The following is an 18178-nucleotide window of genomic DNA, read 5'->3' on the forward strand; positions in this document are numbered from 1 at the left end:
GTGGATACCAAATTAACTGTTTAGAGATATGGTTGTTTATTGTTTTTATAGCCTTCAGTGGGCTAATTTTAACAATTTGTGTTAAATAAAATAGTGATTTTGTTGAAACAAAATGGTTTTGATCTACTAATGAAAAATACAGACATTGAATAATCTGTCAGAAGTGGTGTATAGCATACCTACAAGTGTGAAAGGGAGTGGTTGCCCGAGTCCTTTTTATTATATCTTCTGCATCAGAACCCAGACAGGATTGTGAATGTTAGCATGCGGCACACTTGGATGGAATAGTGATTTGATAGCAAGCTTCACACCCAGACACAATTGCAAGGACAGCAATGCCAACTAACCAATCCACTAACAATTTCATCCATCTGCATACACTTCTTAAACTCTAACCAAACCCAACCACACACCTAAAACACAGCAATCAAGCACAAACTTCACTACACTGCAACAAAACAAACCACACATAGACTTGCACAACAGCACACGACGACTACCGACCGTAAAACACACCAAGCCCAGCCAACGGACCCACCGTGCTGAGGCTGCCAACAGCACATCACTGCTCCCTTGCACTTTTCCAGCTTATTCCTAACTCACCCCCGCACCCCTTCTCCCTTTTTCAGAGCCGCCAGAGCACCACTCCAGTGATGATAGTGTGCGGTACAAATATCCTTTAACATTACATGTTTTGCTCCCTTTCGGAAGAAGGCTTATATAACTGACTGTGAAATAAATTAATAATTGTTTAATCTAGACACCTTGAGTGTATGTGTTTATTTGGATAACTGTATTGTGAAACTCTGTGTCACATTACTGCTCACATTGACCCCTATTGAGATGAGCCTGTCTGCTCGACCACACTACCAACCTGGGTAGTTCAGACTTATAACAATGGTTGGATCCCTATTGCCAGGAGGTCAATGTTGTTGTAGTGCACCCAAAGGGTACTGCATACAATCCTGCCTAACACAGGGCTGTGCGTATAATCCGGCTCTGCGATCGTTTGGTCGGTCAAGTGGTCAATGGGGGCCTAAATGGATTGCATATTTTCTGTGTTGGATTTTGGAGTCAACAAGTTGAGTGCTACCTTTTTGCTTCATCCTTAACAAACCTCCTGAAATGGGTGCCGCATTCAATAATTGTTTCTCAGCTGAAGTGTATGTTTTGTAAATCTATCCCAAAATGAATGTCCATTGTCAATAATTCACCCTTTTCCTCTTTGTAGGATGTGACCGGCAAAGTTATAGAACTGGAGGTGACCTGCAAAAAATCTGATGCTTCTGAGAAACCGAAAGCCTTCATCCATTGGGTTGCAAAGCCGCTGCACTGCGAAGTGCGACTCTACGAGAAACTGTAAGCACAGCCAACAGGGTGTGAACTTTCCTGTAAAAGGTTAATCTGGGAAGGGCACTAAAGACTCGCACTATCCAAGGAGACACAAATAGGCTACAAATAATAGCATTCGAGAAATTCATTCTGTGTGTGTTGGTTCCGATGTCAGCCATACAGTATTCTTGAGTTCAATAACTGCATCCCTACAAAATGTAATGCTGCAAAGTTCTGAGGATGTGATCCTATATGCACAGCTCTAATAAAGAGTGCAGCACTGGGGACTGTGAACCCATCAACTGTGGATCTAGTGGATCTAGCTCTGCCCCACTGGTTATTCTTCTCACTAACATTGCTCAACTACCAGTGGGCCCACGTAAGATATGGGGAAATGGTGCATTACAGTTGGGCAAAGGAGAGTGCTACTGTTTCCCGACCCTCTACTCCTGCAATCCAGACAAACTGCATACAGGCTGCATACATATGAACGGGATTTGAAAGAGTTAATAGTTTCAAGGATCCCCCTGCTCACAATGCCATCTGTTTTATCTTGATTCTATGTAGTCCTCTGCCCAGGCTTTATTCACTTCTGTTTATCCTTTTAGCTAAATACATCTCCTAGTACATCTCATCTCATAGTAGCACAGTTGTAGTCCTATTACCGCCTTTTAAATGTCCAGATGGCCCCTCCCTTTCGTAGGAGAACGCCAGAGCCTTCATTTAAGCACCCTTAAAAAGGGCTCTCTATTGATCGCTCTCCATTTCTAGGTATCTGTTAATATTATCCCCCTATGTAATGCCATACATCTAGTCGCCGGGAAAATCCAATAAGCAACATTATATATGGGGACAATATGTGGGGTAAATGGGAGCAGGAGTTGCGGTGTCAGGGAGCATTCTCATAAATGTGCTAATGCCCTTTACCTTGGAGACCCCCAGCAACTTTGCTGGATTTTGAGGACTTGATTTTTTTACCTGGAAAGAGTGTGAACCTTTTTCCCCACTCATGTATTTTGATGGGTTTTACTCTTGTGTTCTTTGATTATGGAGTTTTAGACAACTCCATAGGCATCATCTTTTCATGTGTCACACAGTACCCTCAGTGCAGTGATACAGGGAAGCTTTTTAGGCTGTCCCAAGGTTTGAATACCTTCTCTGGGATAACCTACTGTTACCCAGAGAATGTGAAGTTAAATTGGCTTTACTAGTCTTTTTAAATTCCTAGACCCAGCACACAAAATCTACCAATAGAGTGCTGGAGGGGTTACCTAGTATCCCCTATGTCTATAAACTCATGTAGCAGTCAATGCTACCCTTTCCTATCGAAATGGCTGGTGTCAGTGGTTTTACAACGAACTACCATGATTTTTCCTGTCCCCGAACACCGGTAGCTAAAAATCGCTGGAGCCATGTTTTTCAAGATGGCATCTGAGCTCCTTTTGTTCAAACAGGTCCCGGTCTTCTTTTTTCGTCATTTATTTTTGGAAAGGTTCTTCTAGAGTTTGTCTCTGCGCACCAAACTAGATTTGGTCCCTATGTTTCTATGCCTTTGGCGGTTTTCAGGACTGAAGACCGCCTCTGGCGCCAGAGTGTCTAGGGTGGGCAGGAAGCGAGGGAGGTGCCCGAAACTCCCTGTGCTTGGTCTTTTAGGATACCCAAATGCCCTCTGGCGTGATTTGCTGGCTGACTGTCCGGCAAGGACAGCCACTCTGCTGGGTGAGTAGCAGCTAGGATGGAATGAATGGGAGAAAACTGTTTAAAAGGCGAGTCTCTTGGACTGAAAGGCAGAGTCCACCACTGGAACGAAAGAACCGAATACGAGCTGGAAGAGGACGGCTGCTGCAACTACTGGACCGTAAGCCACCTGGACACCATTATTGGAGCTGGTTGTAGTTTCCTCAGAGTGCTGCAGGAAACCGAATAACCAGGGAGTAGGACACCAGTTTGTGTGCTTTAAGACAGCTACCAGAATCGAAGAATTGCCAGTTTGCCAGCTTTGTGACTAGTCCCTGTGCAGTGCATGAGTCCCCCGACGTCCTCCCTCTCTAGTCCCCACGACTGAGGCTCAGGAACAGCTAGATCTGCGGGAACTGCCAGGAACAGAAGTCTTCAGCTGCGTCTTTTTCTTCAATACGAGGTACTGTGAAAACCTGACCGAGAGAACTTACACCTCACTGCGAAGGTGTGTATATCTTTGGCAGCTTGCAGGCCTACACAACTTGTGACCCGTCATATGAATCTTTCTTCAATGAACTACTTCTGAGATTTTTGGCAAAGGCTTTTCCGTTTAACTACCAGAACCGTTTTTACTGATGCAAGACTCTAGCCCATTGCCTATTTATTGCACTGGACCAACTAATCTGGTGAACTCCAACTATTTGCACTGTTTAAGCATAACTCTGCTATTCGTTTTATTAACTTATGCCTTTTTGCTCCTACTTCAAATGCTCTGAATGCCATTTTGTTCCTCCTTCAAAGTAGTTTAAATGCCTCAGAACCAGTTAGTGTGAAGTACTGTAGAATATTTTTGTGTGCTATTGATTGCCTCCTTTTTAGTGAATGTTTTATAACTGACTGGGTAATAAATTGTTTTACCAAGAAACCTTGACTATAAGAGTCTATTTAATACTTGTAAATGTAGACCTCTGTGTAATACCCTTACAGCTCACCTTCCCTCTTGAGATGAGCCTGACTGCTCAAACGCTACCACAAAACTGTAGTACAGACTTATACCAAAGGTTGGTTTTACTTAAATCTGTAGTCTGTGTGTAGTGGTTTCAAAGGGTACTGCATACAAACTCTGCCTAATAATCTGCCACTCCAAGGCTATGACCTTACAGATATCCTGGATGAGGGTCGTAGATGACCCTTTTGGCTTTCATTGTGTGAAATCCATCTGCTGTGCCCCTTCTCTTCCCCCTCCCCCCCAAAACCCCCTCTACCCTACCATTCCTTTCAACACATCCTTCTCCGGAAAGGCTGGTAGTTCATGCTGCCACTATAACCTCCAGGCCCTGCGGCATCCACATGAAATCTCCCTACAGACGGGGAAGGGAAAATTATACTTTTTGGCCAAGAATCTTTATACCTCAGGCAGCATGGCTCGCAAGGCCACAAACGTAGCTTGCGGTTTCGCTAAATTCTCCTGCAGTTTGTGGAAGGCTGTCCAGCATGCGGCAGAATGTCCCGGAAGGTCCTATGCGGGACGGATTTATGCTGGTGGAGGATGGGACGGAAACTGCCAAGCAGTCCTTGCAAACAGGCCTGGAAATTTCTGACTCTGTTGGCTGCTCCATGGGGTCAGCAGTAGTTATGAGAAGGCAGGCCTATTTGAAAACATCCGGCTTCTCCCCCAATGTACAAAACTGCCTTTTAGACATGCCTTTTGAGGGCGAGATGCTCTTCGGCCAGAAGGCGGATTACTCTTTGGAGACATTTTAAGGAGTCTAAAACTGCTGCTAAATCGCTAGGTTTGGCTGCGCAGCCGGCTAAGCCTGCTTTCAGCATTGCCTCTAGAAGCAGAGACTATAGGCGCTATGTGCCCTATGGCAGGAAAGTGCAGCCCCCACAAGCCAGGCAATCGCAGAGGCGTTTCTGGAGTCCCAGAAGGAGCAGAGGAGCTTCTAAGGGCCAGAAGTTTCCCTCTGCACCGTTTGGACGTTTGGCAGGGTATTGATCCCGCTGGCAGGAGATAACCCCTGATGCCTGGGCCCTGAAGTTAATTTGGTGGGGTTGTCTGTCCTTTTTAAGAAAACCTCTGGACAGACCCCAGTCTTCACTGATCCAACGGGACAGGAGCTCCAGGAAGAACAGAGCCCTGTTTTCGAACAGTGCTGATGAAGAGGTACCTCCCGATCAGAGAGGGTCAGGCTGTTATTCTGGCATTTCCTGGTGCCCAAAAAAGGAGGTCTCCATCCCATTCTGGACCGCAGAGCTGTAAACACTTTCCTTTCAAAAGTCAGATTCAGGATGTTGACGTTGAGAGAAATTCTCCATGCTCTTAAGCTTTAGGAGTGGCTGGAGTCCATAGACCTGCAAGCTGCCTATTTCCATGTGCCCATACTTCAGACGCACAGGAAACTTCTGCGATTCCTCATTGGGGACAAGCACTATTGAATCAAAGTGCTGCCCTTTGGGTTGACCTTTGCTCCAATGGCTGTAGTCGCGGCTCACCTCGGGAGTCCACGTATTCCCGTACCTGGACGACTGGCTGATCATGGGGTAGTCAGCCAGACAGGTTTTGACTCGCCTGGAAGACATCTGTCTGCTACTGCACAGGCTGGGCTTCTCCCTGAACTTGAGGTCCCACCTGACACTGGTCCAAAGACTCCAGTTCATCATGGCAGGCCGAGAAACCCGGGTAGGGAAAGCCTTCCCTCCCGAGGAGAGGCAACCACATATAACAGATGGTCCAGTTGTCCAGAACCACACCACCTTCCTTTCTCCACCTTTTTGGGCTTCATGCCCTCCTGCATTTTCCTGATGCCAGAGGCCAGACAGCGCATTAGATGTCTTCAGTGGCTCCTATGAGACCAGTGGTCTCAGTATCTGGGAGCTCTCTCAGGTTATCCAGCCAGGTAGTTCGCAGACTCGGCTTGTAGGACACGCACAGGGATCTTATGGCGAGGGAGCCCTTCTGGCCTCCTTGGCTTCAGAACTGAGTGGTCATGGATGCGTCCTTAAAGGGTTGGGGCACTCACTGCAAGGATTTGCAGGTGCGCGCCCTCTTGACTGCATCAGAAGTGAGGTGGCATATCAACAGATTGGAGTTGCAAGCGATTAGGCTATCCCTGAAGACCTTTGTCCCATCACTCAAGGAGAAGCATGTCCTGATTCTAACTGACAACACAGTGGACGTGCACTACCTGAACAAGCAAGATAGAGTGCATTCCCATCTCCTCTACACAGAAGGGATGCAACTGTGGTTCTGGTTGCTAGAGAATAAAATCTCAGTCTCTGCAGTTCATCTAGCGGGGGCAGCGAACAGTTTGGCAGATGCTCTGAGCAGACAGAGCACGGTCTCACAGGAGTGGGAAGTGTGCCAGGAATTCCTGTAAGAGGTCTTTGCTCTCTGAGGTACCCCAGCAGGGGATCTGTTTGCCATAGAAGCCAGCAGAAAGTGCAAACAGTTTTGCTCGAGGGAATTCCCAGTGAACCGTGCACTGGGGGACACCTTTCTGGTGAATGGTATATGTTAGGTTATTTATAATGCGCTTAATACCCAGAGCTTTTTAAGCGCGGGAGGGAATTGGACATTCCCTCTCCATTATGCGATCCCTGTCATTCCGTGGATTCTCAGGAGGTTAAAGGTGTTTCGAGGGACCATGATCTTGATCACCCCCAATTGTGCAAGGAGGATGTGGTACTGCAACCTCTTGGATCTGTCCACCTCACCGGTTGGCTCTGCGGCCAGATCGCCCTAACCCAGTCAGAGGGTTGAATTGTGCACCCGACCATGGATTGCCCCATCCTACATGCGTGGCTCTTGAGCGGATGAGGTATAACTGGGTCCGCTCTGACGAATTTCCTGGTGTTGCTGGCTGCACGCAGACAGTCTACAAGGTCTCTGTATGCATGCAAGTGGAGAAGATTTGAGGTGTGGGGTAAAGAGCGCAAGGTTGATCCCATCTCTTGCCCTACCACGATGGCGATGGAGTTCCTTCTGTCACTAGCCTCTGCAGGCTTTCAGGTTGCAACGGCCAAGGGGTATTTGACGGCCCTTTCTGTGTTGAAAAGGTCCCCGAATCAAGGTTCTTTTTTCATCATACCAGTCATGGCCTTCTCAACAAATTCCTGCCAACTCTTTGTTCCGGATTTGGACCTTAACCTAGTTCTCACCTTTCTTATGGGGGCTCCGTTTGAGCCTATGCATGTTAACTTAGGTTGTTCCTTAAGACTGCCTTTTTGATTGCCATCACATCGGCCAGGAGGGTTAAAGAGCTGCAGGCATTATGCTGCAATTCCCCCCTTTTTGCGTTTCTTCAGAGAGAAGGTATCTCTTAAGGTCAGACCAGGGTTCCTTCCGAAGGTTGTTTCGGAGTTCCACTTTTCAGAGTCTAATAACTTGCTGGTGTTCTACCCTCCTCCTCACCCCTCAAAGGAGCAAGAGCGCTTCCACTGTCTCGATCTGAAAAGAGCCTTGCGTTTGTATGTTGTCCGCAAAGCGGAGTTCAGGAAGACGGGCCAGTTCGTTGCCAATTCTTTTTCCTGCAAAGGTCTTGGAATACTAAACAAACCATCTCACGCTGGATCATTTTATGCATCTCAGGAGTGCTACCAGTTGGTGGGAAAAGAAGTCCCACTGGGAATCTGGGTTCATTCCAGCAAGCCTCTGCTTCCACCGCCCTTCAAAGAGCGTGGGGGTGGAGGGGATCCCTGTTCAAGACATTTGCCATGCTGCCAGGTAGTCTTCATTACATAATTTTACAAAGCATTATGCTTTGGACATTGCACGTGGGGCTGATGCACGTTTTGGTTCTGCTGTACCTGCTTGTGTAATCTTTTCTGCCCTCCTTTAGCTTGGGGAGTCGATCAAGATGAGGAATCTGCAAGAGAAAAGCAATCAATTGAAGGAGAAATTATCTTACTATAAAGTTCCTTCTATGGATTCTTCTCCCGCAGATTCCTCATCACCCCACCCAGCTGTCCCCACTCAGTGTTGTGGCTCTTCGCTTCTGATTGCATGAAGTGTGTTGGCAATGGCTTTGGGGTGCTCATTTCTGTTACTAAAAAGTTTTTTTTAAGGCTGATTAGCCTCCTGTTTTCCTATGCAGCGTTTGAGCACACCTCTATGGCCGAGTCTAGGTACACTACACCCCCTGTCAAGAATTTCCGAACAGCAGAGATGGAAGATGGATATCTATCAAGATGAGGAATTTGCGCGAGAGGAATCCATAGAAAGAACATCGCAGTAAGGTTATTGCTCAGTCTCAGGGACACTCCTCAAAGCAACTCTATCTTTAACGCTCCTATCCTCAAAAACACAGGTTACAAGGATAAGGAACAGACTGCCCCTATTGACACCCTCTCAGGGGCAGTGTTCAACAAACAGCCCCCTGCTCCAGACCTTTACCCCACCCTTGCCCCCACAGTGTTGCCAAGCTCCTTCCAATGGACCCGGGAACGGTTTGATAGTTGTGAGGAGAATGTCCAGCTTTAACTTTTTTTATCAACACCCTGATCAATTTACCAACCTCCAGGGGCCCCTCTCAAGGCTAAGCCGCTAACAAGTGGCCCGACTCCAAAGGACCCCGCCTAGACATGACACAAACTAGTACCTCTACCTATCAAGACGTGTCTGACGACCGATACTATTATGACACTCAAGGTTTGCAAGACCCTGGCTAAATAGCAGGCCAGGGAGACCAAGGGGAGGATACAGATCAATACTATGACGACAATGATGTATACATTCACTATCCAGATATTGACCAATCAGTGGCTGATTCCCCTGTGTATAACCACCTGCAGTATAATCTTCAAATCCTCTTCTTTTGAAAGCTGCAGAACACTTTAAAATCGATACCCAGGAGGCACAAGTCGATAGACTTCGTTAGAGGACATCCTCAGGGATAAGAGATCGTCAGCACAGTTAATTCCACTGCTCCAATCTATCCTAAGGTGCATCCAGCCTTCTCTACTTACCCCCAATCTGACAAGGGCAGTCAACCCTCGCATTGAGAAGATGTTTAGACCAGCCCCATTGTACATCAGGGGGCAGCTAAAGCCTGACTTGTTGGGACTACCAAAAGGAAAAGGGCAGGCACACCTTTAGCCTCTGCCAAGCACCTCCTAACAAAGAGACCTAAAGGATTTACAACCTAGGCAGGAACACTACGTTACTGGCGAGTTATAGTTGCCACAAGTGGGTCGACTTCTGTTAGGGAGAATTTTCATTTTAGTGCTCAATTCCTCCCACCTCCTTTGCTGGACTTTTTATTTGAATCCTGGCGTGAGTTAGCCTTTTTTCTCACTCTCTCGTGTTTTGACCTGATTTGGATTGTTTCCTTTGTTTTTGTGGACTGACAAACTCGATAGGCATCTACTATTTGAATGGTGACACACAGTACCTTCATTGCAGTGTCACAGAGAAGTCCTTTAGATTTCTCATAAGGCTTAAATACCTTTTCTTAGGTGAACTACTGTTCCCCTTTGCCTCCATTTTCCACACCACGACGGAGCTGCTGGGCCGTGAGCTTTTACCAGCTCCGATGAAGGTAGGGCTCTCATGTTTTCTCCACCACTGCCTGCATTTACAGAACTGCTGCCAAGAATTCCATCACTTTGTGATCTCCTGATCACAGCACGCGGTTGTGTTGCACTGGCATCAGCACCCTTTGAATCGGGTTTTACTTGGGTGCACAGTGCTTTGTTGGGCTTTCTGCTGTGTATGAGTCCTGTATGTACTTTCTTCAAAGATGGCAGCTCCTTTATTTCCATCTGCTGGCTCTTCCTTGTGTTTGCAGCCTGGCCACTTGTGATTGGGCACGGACTACCATTTTACCCAATCAGGGTCACTGGGAGGTGCCAACATTTAAGGCCTACATCAAAGGCCCCTGTCTGCTCACTGTCCACTACGCTACATGGGGTTATTCTTGCACTGCTGACCCTGAACTTTCATGATGCTGCTACCTCACTCTTCAAAGAAATCTGGACTACCATAACCTACCTTCTCTGCTTGCCTCCAATTGCTTACATTCTTGATTGTATTACGTTTTGGACCCACTGCTGGCATCTGATCAGTTGCTATTCCAAATCTAGCTGCGTTTTGCTTTTAGCTTTTGTCTCTACATTTAGCTTATTTTCAAATCTAGTTGTGCTTTGCATTTAGCTTGTGTTTCGACGACTCTAAGGTCATCATTAATGTCTACCTAAATGGCACTGTCATGGTCCAAGGCCCGCAGGCCAATCGCCTCCTCTTTGATAGGCGCTTCACTCGCTTCATCAATTTCCTTTCATCTCCTGCTGTCACTGCTCTCCCTTCTCCCCTCTCCACCCTTTCCCCGTTGGCTACATTGCCCTCGCTTCCTTCCTCTCCTGCCCCCCCCCCCCCCTTCAGGCACTTTCACCTCCGCAGGGCGTACCTCTGATTTTTATACCTCCCCGGAAGACCTCTAAGGCTTGCAACCTTCTTCGTCTTGCCACTCAACTCTCGCTCTGTCAAACTCTGACATCTGCTGCCTTCTTGAAGAACTCAACCTTGATGGCCTTGGTCTCACTGAGACTTGGTTCACGGTAGGGATGTAACGGTATAACGGTATACCGTTAAAGATACCGTGAACCACTTAATTGAACAATAATAACCGTCACATTGTTTATACCGTTATACCGTTCATACCGTTAAGTGTGCTTTTCAATCTGATTTGGAAAGGCTGCAGTAAGCAATTGCTGCACAGTCTTGGTTTTGCACTGTTGGATGTGCCGTCTGCCAAGTAGTTTCAGTTGGAGCAGTTTTTAATGCCATTCCATAAACCACACGTGCCTTACACAAAATCAAAATGTTAGCAATAGGAAGAATAGATACAGTGCCAAGAAGGAAAAGGGTTTACTTTGGGGTGGCGGCTTTGGGGTTTATATATTTATAATGGATAATGTTCTCTAAACATATGGCAATGGGGGATTTCCCTGGTTCTATCATTGAATTTACATATAATAAGTCACACTGCGAAATTCACTCATCTCTGTGGGTATTCCCTGCTGCCATACCAAAGGGTAACATGTCAGTGATTACTGAACACCTTTTGGCCCGCAAGTAAACTAAAGGCTGTAACGTAAAAAGAAAGTGCGTGTGTGTGTGTGTGTATGTGCACAAGCGTATACTACCATCAGCCTCCATTGATCTGTGGCATGCAGGTTATCAAGATGGCAACATGTTCATCTTCACCAGTAGGGAAGCAAAAAGCCTAAATGACCACTTAAGAAAAGCTTTTCAGTTTGCTTTGCCAGTTGCAGCAAGCCTCCACCCCACCCCCTCCTCTCCACACGTGTGTTTGTGTTTGGTGGAAGCAAGGCATTTCAGTGGAAAGTATGTTGAAAAGCCCAATTCTGGCCCTGGGTGCCTGGTTTTGTTTGTGATGATAAATCTGTCAATTTATGACCTTTTAGAAAATATTTGTTAAGATCAATTAACTCCACCTGCTATACCGCGATAACCATGATATACCGTCATTTGGCAAGAAGGTTATTGTACCGTCATAAAACGAATACCGTGACACCCCTAGTTCACGGCCAGCTCAGTCACAAGCTTTGACACGCTCCCTGATGGCTACAAGATCCTCTCTGCACCCAGATCCACCAGGTCCAGAGGGGGTGTAGCCTTGATCTTCCCTGAGCAAATTCCTACCTCTATCATTCCCACGCAGACCTATTTCTCTTTCAAATGCCTTGTCTGCAGGCGGTCTCTCTCCCGGCCACTCTAACCGTGGCTACTATCTATCGGCCTCCTGGTCTGATCACCGCTTTCATTTGAGTGGGCGGATCTCTCTTCTTCCCTCCGATCCTCAGCCACTCAACTCCTCCTTCTGGGTGACCTTAACATTCATCTAGATTCTCACTGTTCCTCGTCTGTACACATTTGTGACCTCTGTGATTCCCTTTCCATCCTCCTTTCTGGCCAGACTCTCTCTGCAAGGCACATGCTTGATGCTTTAATCTCCTCTGACCTCTCCCTCTCTATCCCTCCGACGACTCTTCTCTCCTGGAGCGATCACTCTCCCCCCCATCTTTTAGGACATCTGGCCCATGAAGCATGTCAGTTAAGGGTTTTTCCACCACCACATCCCCCCCCCCCCCTGTCCTCCTCCGGCTGACTTGCATCCTGACAGCCCTTTCCAAACTCTACTCTTCTATCTCTGATGCTCTTGACCCTGTCAGGAGGATCCGTTTGAATTCCAAAGCCAAGTGCAATTCTTGGTACGACTCTGACCTAGCTACACTAAATGCAAGTGCAGGGAGGCTGAGAGGAAATGGAGGGCTTCTTGTCATCCTCTAACAAACTGGCCAGCCACCTCCTCCAAAGGCAATATTGACTGTCCATACTAAGAAGAGAGCCCACATCCAAGCCTGTGTCTCTGCGGCATCTAACAACTCGGCCGAACTCTTCAAAATCTGCAAGGAGCTGGCCAACCCTACTGTAGTCTCTACCTCTCTGGTCGCCTCCCAGGTCCTTTGCACGGCCCTTGCCTCTCACTTCATCTCTAAAACCCATGACATTCTGTCCACCTTCTCGTCCCCTCCCCCTCTTCTCCCTTCTCCTTCTATGAACTCTGTCCCTCCTCCAGCTGCCGCCTGCCCTCTTTCTCTTGCTTTCCTCTTTTATCCTCTGACGAGGTTTCCAGACAAGTCCAATCAAAGCAGGTTCTTCCCTGTTCCTCCAAAACCATCAAGGACCACATTGACACCATTGCTCCCACCCTGGCCAATTTTTACAACCTCTCCTTCGCTTCGGGAGTCTTCCCCTCTCCCCTGAAGCACTCTTGTGCACATCCTTCTAAAAAAAAAAAAAAAAAAACAGCTGACCCTCTTTGCCCGGCAAACTATCGCCCATCGCCTGATCTCCATCACACCTTTTCTTGGCTAACTCTTGGAAAAGCTGCCCATCGCTCAGCTTAACCTCCACTCCGATTCTGTTGGTTGTCAACACGATCATCGATCTGGCTTTAAAGCTGCCAGAAGCACAGAAACTGCTCTCCTGAACATCCTTGAAGACCTACACTTCAGCCTTGACTCTAACATCCATTCTATCCTCATCCTACTCAATCTCTCCTCTGCCTTTGACACAGTCAGCCATGCCATCCTGCTCAACCATCTTCATGACAACCTGGGTATCACTGATGAGGCTATGGCCTGGCTGACTTCTTTCCTCTCTGACTGTCCCTCCCAGGCCCACCTTGGGTCCGTCCTTTCCTCTGTCTCCTCTCTACCTGCATTCTTCCTCAGGGGTCTAACCTCTCTCCTTGGCCTTTCAACCAATACCTGGCAACTCTCACCAATTTCATTGCCTCTCTGCTCCAATTTTCAGTGCTATGCAGTTGACACTTAATTCCTTCCCTCTGTCACCTTCCCTCATCTCTGATCACCTGTCTGGCATTCAGGAGTGGTGTACTCCCAACAATCTCTGCCTTAATCCCAGTAAGACGAAGATCCTCCTCATCGGCACACCTTCACCCTCCTTTCCTGTCACTCTCTGGCCAGCCACCCTCCTACCCCCACTTGCGAGGCTAAGAACCCTGGGGTCATCTTCGACTCCACGCTTTCCTTTTCTGCCCACATCTGTCTCTAAAAAGTCAAACATCCTACTACACCTCCTCAGAGGTTTTCTGCCTTTCCTCTCCTTCACCCAGAAGCTCACTGTATCTCGAGCCCTGGTTCTCTCTAGGCTGGATTACTGCAACAGCCTGCAAGACTTGTCCTGGGCCTCAAGCCCTGGGATCGTATCTCTCCAGGCCTGAAATCTCTTCATTGGCTCCCTGTGGCTGCAAGGATTAAATTCAAGACTCTCTGCATTGTCCACAAGGCTTTCTGGGGCCTGGGTCAAAAATACCTTCAACTATTCCCACCGCAAATACCTTCCCTCTCAAGCACTTCGCTCCTCCTACTCCCTTAGGGTCAGTCGTTTCTCAAAGAAACGTGCTGGGGGTAGCTCTGTCTTCGGCTGGGGCATCCCTCTGGAATAGCCTCCTTGCCAGTCTGAAAATTGAGGAGAACCATCTCCAGTTCCGGAAGCACCTCAAGATTTTCCTCTTTGCTTCTGCCTTCTCTCATCCTCTCCTCTGTTGATCTGTTCTGCTTAGGCATCGTGCATTTGACCACCCTCTGATTTCGGGCCCAGGTCCTGCCCACCCTGCCATGCAACCGCAATGCCTCCTGGCAAACCTTGCACTTTGGGGTCTGTATCTGAAACCCTAAAGTCCCCCCTCTTTTTCCCTGCACTTACTAGACACCCCTGGTCTGTATCTTTAATGTAGCACTTGTCCCTTGTTGCCTGCACTACCATTTGTTTGTTTTTCATTTCCTATACTCGGCACTTTCCACTCCCCTCCCCCGCACTTGCGCGTTCTCAATTTCACTGGGCCTAGTAAGATCATTGTTTTTTGTTCTCCCTTGGTCCCCTTCCTTGCCTCGTCGCACTCTGAAACACGTGTATGAGCGTGATACAAATAAAATATCAATTAGCAATTCCCAAGAATAGTTAAGTGAAATTGACTTTACTTTTCTCTTTATAGGTCCAGCACACACCATCTTATGTGGAGTGCTGGGGGGTTACTTAGTAGCCCCTTTTCCTACCTACTCATGTAACATTTTTGTTACCCTCACTTCTTTAAATAGCTTGTGGCAGTGCTTTCATTTTCCGACCATTGTGCTTTTATACAGCAGGCTGAATCCTCAGCTGCAGTATAGCACCCATAGGTGACAATTTTGTCACAATGGCCCTGGTCTTTTTTCCCCCCCCTATTTTCCCTGTTTTCTGTTTGAGGTCTTTCTTGCATTTTACTCTGTGCGCAAGCCAGGTTTGAGCCCTTTGTTCGTTTTGCCTTTGGTGGGCGAGTATTGAAATCAGTCTCTGGCACCAGTGTGTCTGGAAGGGCAGGAAGTGAGAGAGATCCGAATCTCCCCTGTCCTTTGTCTTTAAGAATGCCTGAATGCACCCAGTCCTGATTGGCCGGCTGGGTGTCCTTTTCAGGACAGCCACCCTGCTGTTTGAGCGACAGCTCTGCTATGCACAAATGGGAGAAATTTGCTTAAAAGGCAAGGGTTTTGGGACTGAAGACAGTCAACCACTGGGAAGAACAACCCGACAAACCATGAACAAAGCTTGCTACGTACTCCTGTACTTTTGAATTGCCTGATGAAGCACCGCTGCTGTACTGAAACTCCTTTTTCTGATCGACGAGAGAAGCTCCGGAAGGGATGACTTCCCTTGGGTTAGTCAGACGAACTAACACCGAGACAAACTCCACTGGACCACCTTCCCCGACTGGCTGTACTTCTTTGCTGTTGCAGGAACCGATTGCCATGGGTTGAGAAATCCGTAGTCTAGTGCAACGTCTGCAATCCCGCCAGAAGTTCGAGGAGTCTCCCCAGGACCCTCCAGAAGCAGGATGACCAGAGCTAGAGTCCCCTCATCAGAGTGCAGGAGTGAAGGAAGCCCAACCAGTGGCCAAGATCTACGTGGTACTGTTTACTGAGTGCTGAAATCGCAGTGCTGCAGATCTGAAAAGAACCTGTAGCTGCCACCAACCTCCAAATTGCTGCCACATGAGTCCTCCAAACGTCCTCCATTGTGTCTCCACGACTGAGGCCCAGGTACCCAGGATCTGCATCACTGCAACCAGACAGAAGCCAGCTGGACAACTCTTCTAACCAAAGGGACTATTCGACTTGGAGTACTTACCTCTGTCTTTAGCTTTGCTCTTCTCATTTGAGACCTGCAGTATCTACTTTGCTAGAGTTGATCTCAGCTCTACCCTTCACGTGTGTCAGTTTGTGACCCTACAGTGATTTTTTTCTTCATCAAACACTCTAACTTTGTGCAAGACTTTATCTAACAAGTGCCTCAGCTCCATAGACTGTGCTCCAATTGACTTTGGCTGTACTGGCTCACTGCAGACTCTTCTAGTCCATTTGACGTTGATATTTACTGTCCCTCAGAGGTGATAACTTGGTTTTAAACTATTATTGCTGAGAAAAGTTTTTGTCTAGACTTCATTGGAAGATTTAAGTACTCACTTGCTCTGAGAACTTGTTTAACCTTTTGTCTTCCCTTAACCTTTCCTTTCCTTTCTACAAACCTCACAATCTACAATATGTACTAGGGATATATAAATGCCATTACTGTCCTAGTTAGTGAAGTCACCTCAGGGTGTAGGAAGTGTGTAGAAAGCATCTCTAAAGAGCATCTACTAGCTTTATGTTGATACTGGAAAAGTCTTTTCAAGTAGATTTGATTGTTACATATATTGCCCTTTTTAAAGAATGCTCATTTAAAAACTGTTAATAATTTATAACAAAAACCTTGAGTGTAAGTGAGTTACTTGGCTACTTGCATTTGTGGATTTCATTGTTAGAGCTTTAAAGCTCACATTTACCCCTCTTGATATAAGCCTGGATGCTCAGTCACACTACCAACTTGTGTAGTACAGGTCTATACTAAAAGGTGGGTTACCAAATACCAAGAGAACAAGGATGGTGTAGTCTCCCACAGGGTTACTACATAAGTTCTTGCCTAAGAATCTCACAACAGATACTCTGCCCCTAATAACACAGCTTTTACAGACAGTAGCTGAAGGTAAACGGGTGGCACGGCTACATCAATCAGGTTTCAAGCTGGAAAACCAAGCAACCCTTTTAAGTATGCCAATTGAGCCCAACTCCTCATTTGGTGAAGTGGTTGCCGAAGCACTGAAAAGTGGTAAGGAGGAGTATGACGCACTTAAATCCGTGGGACAACTCCAACAGAGAGTAGGGTTTAATACATGCTGTTTTAGAGGACAAAGCTCCAAGCGGTCCTCCAACTACAACCAGGGCAGGCAGAATTAATCTTTGGGTTCCTTGCAGTAGCAGGCCTCCCGATAACATTTTCAAAGGGGGCACAGAAGGTCCAGAGGTTAGAGGCAGAGCCTCCTCCAGATGTGTTTCCACCCCACCAAAGCAATTACCACACGCTAAAGGGAGGGGGGAAATCACGTCTAAAGTGGGTACTTTTCCACTGTGGCAGGATACTGCGTAGAACTCATACAAACACCACGCAACCACCTGCCAAGACAAACGACGCAGGACGAACAGTGCATTGTGCTCGAAGAGGTGAAAGCACTGCTGATAAAGGACGCCATAGAAATCGTCCCGGCAAACCAGGTATGATATATATATGATATGGCATTTATAACCCGCCTATACACAAGTGTTTCAAGGCGCGACGAGGCAAGGGAGGGAAGAACAGAGGGAAGACAGACCGCAATCCTACTAGACCAGGTGTCATTCAGACCGCAAGTGCATCGGACTGGGAGGGAGAAGTGCGGGGTGGGGTGGGGCAAGTGGGAGAGGACAGTGCAGTACATGGGATAAGAAAATAAATAAACATTATGTAAATGTACGGTCAGCAGGTGTCAAGTGCAGACATCAGGTGTCAAGTGCTGGTAGTGGGACGGTAAGGATACAGAAAACAGTCCCCAAGTGCTGGGGTTGCCAGGAAGCAGTGCAGGAGTGCGACTGACGGAGGGAACCTGGGCCCGAGATCAGAGGGTAGCCAGGTAACCAGTGCAGGTTCAGTGTCAGACAGGAAGTCAGCATGGGAGAGGAGGAGATGAAGCAGAAGCAAAGAGAAAGGTTTTGAGGTGCTTCCGGAACCGAAGATGATTCTCCTCAATTTTCAGGGGGGCAGGGAGGCTGTTCCAGAGGGGCGCTCCAGCCAAAGAAAGAGATCTACCACCAACTCGTTGCTTGGAGAAGCAACAGACCCTGAGGGAGTTTGAGGCAGATGAGCGAAGAGCTCGAAAAGGAAGGTATTTGGGAAGAGAGAGTTGAAGGTATTGAGGCACCAGGTCCCAGAAGGCCTTGTGGACAATGCAGAGGGTTTTGAACTTAATCCTCGCGGCCACTGGCAGCCAGTGCAGGGATTTCAGTCCTGGAGAGATACGATCCCTGGGCTTGAGGCCAAGGACAAGTCTCGCAGTCCTGTTCTGGATAAGTTGCAGAGGACGGAGAGTAGAAGCACGCAGATTTAAAAAGAGGCTGTTACAATAGTCCAGCCTAGAGAGAACCAGAGCTCAGTGAGCTTTTGGGGGGGGGGGGGAGAGGAAAGGAAGAATACCTCTAAGGAGGTGTAGCTGGTAGTAGTTTGGCGGCA

The 18178-nt window shown here is 47.5% G+C and overlaps 1 protein-coding gene across 1 annotated transcript in view; it reads left to right on the plus strand.

The window, feature by feature from the left end:
- The window catches only part of QARS1 (glutaminyl-tRNA synthetase 1), a 950222-nt gene that overhangs the window by 822021 nt on the left and 110023 nt on the right, over positions 1-18178 (plus strand). Inside the window, exon 21 of the mRNA XM_069643299.1 lies at positions 1232-1359. Within this exon, the coding sequence (XP_069499400.1) occupies positions 1232-1359 (128 nt within the window). The remainder of the gene's footprint in view (positions 1-1231; positions 1360-18178) is intronic.

This window comes from Ambystoma mexicanum, chromosome 2p (assembly GCF_040938575.1).
Source record: "Ambystoma mexicanum isolate Mex_15411 chromosome 2p, UKY_AmexF1_1, whole genome shotgun sequence".
Taxonomy (NCBI): Eukaryota; Metazoa; Chordata; class Amphibia; order Caudata; family Ambystomatidae; genus Ambystoma; species Ambystoma mexicanum.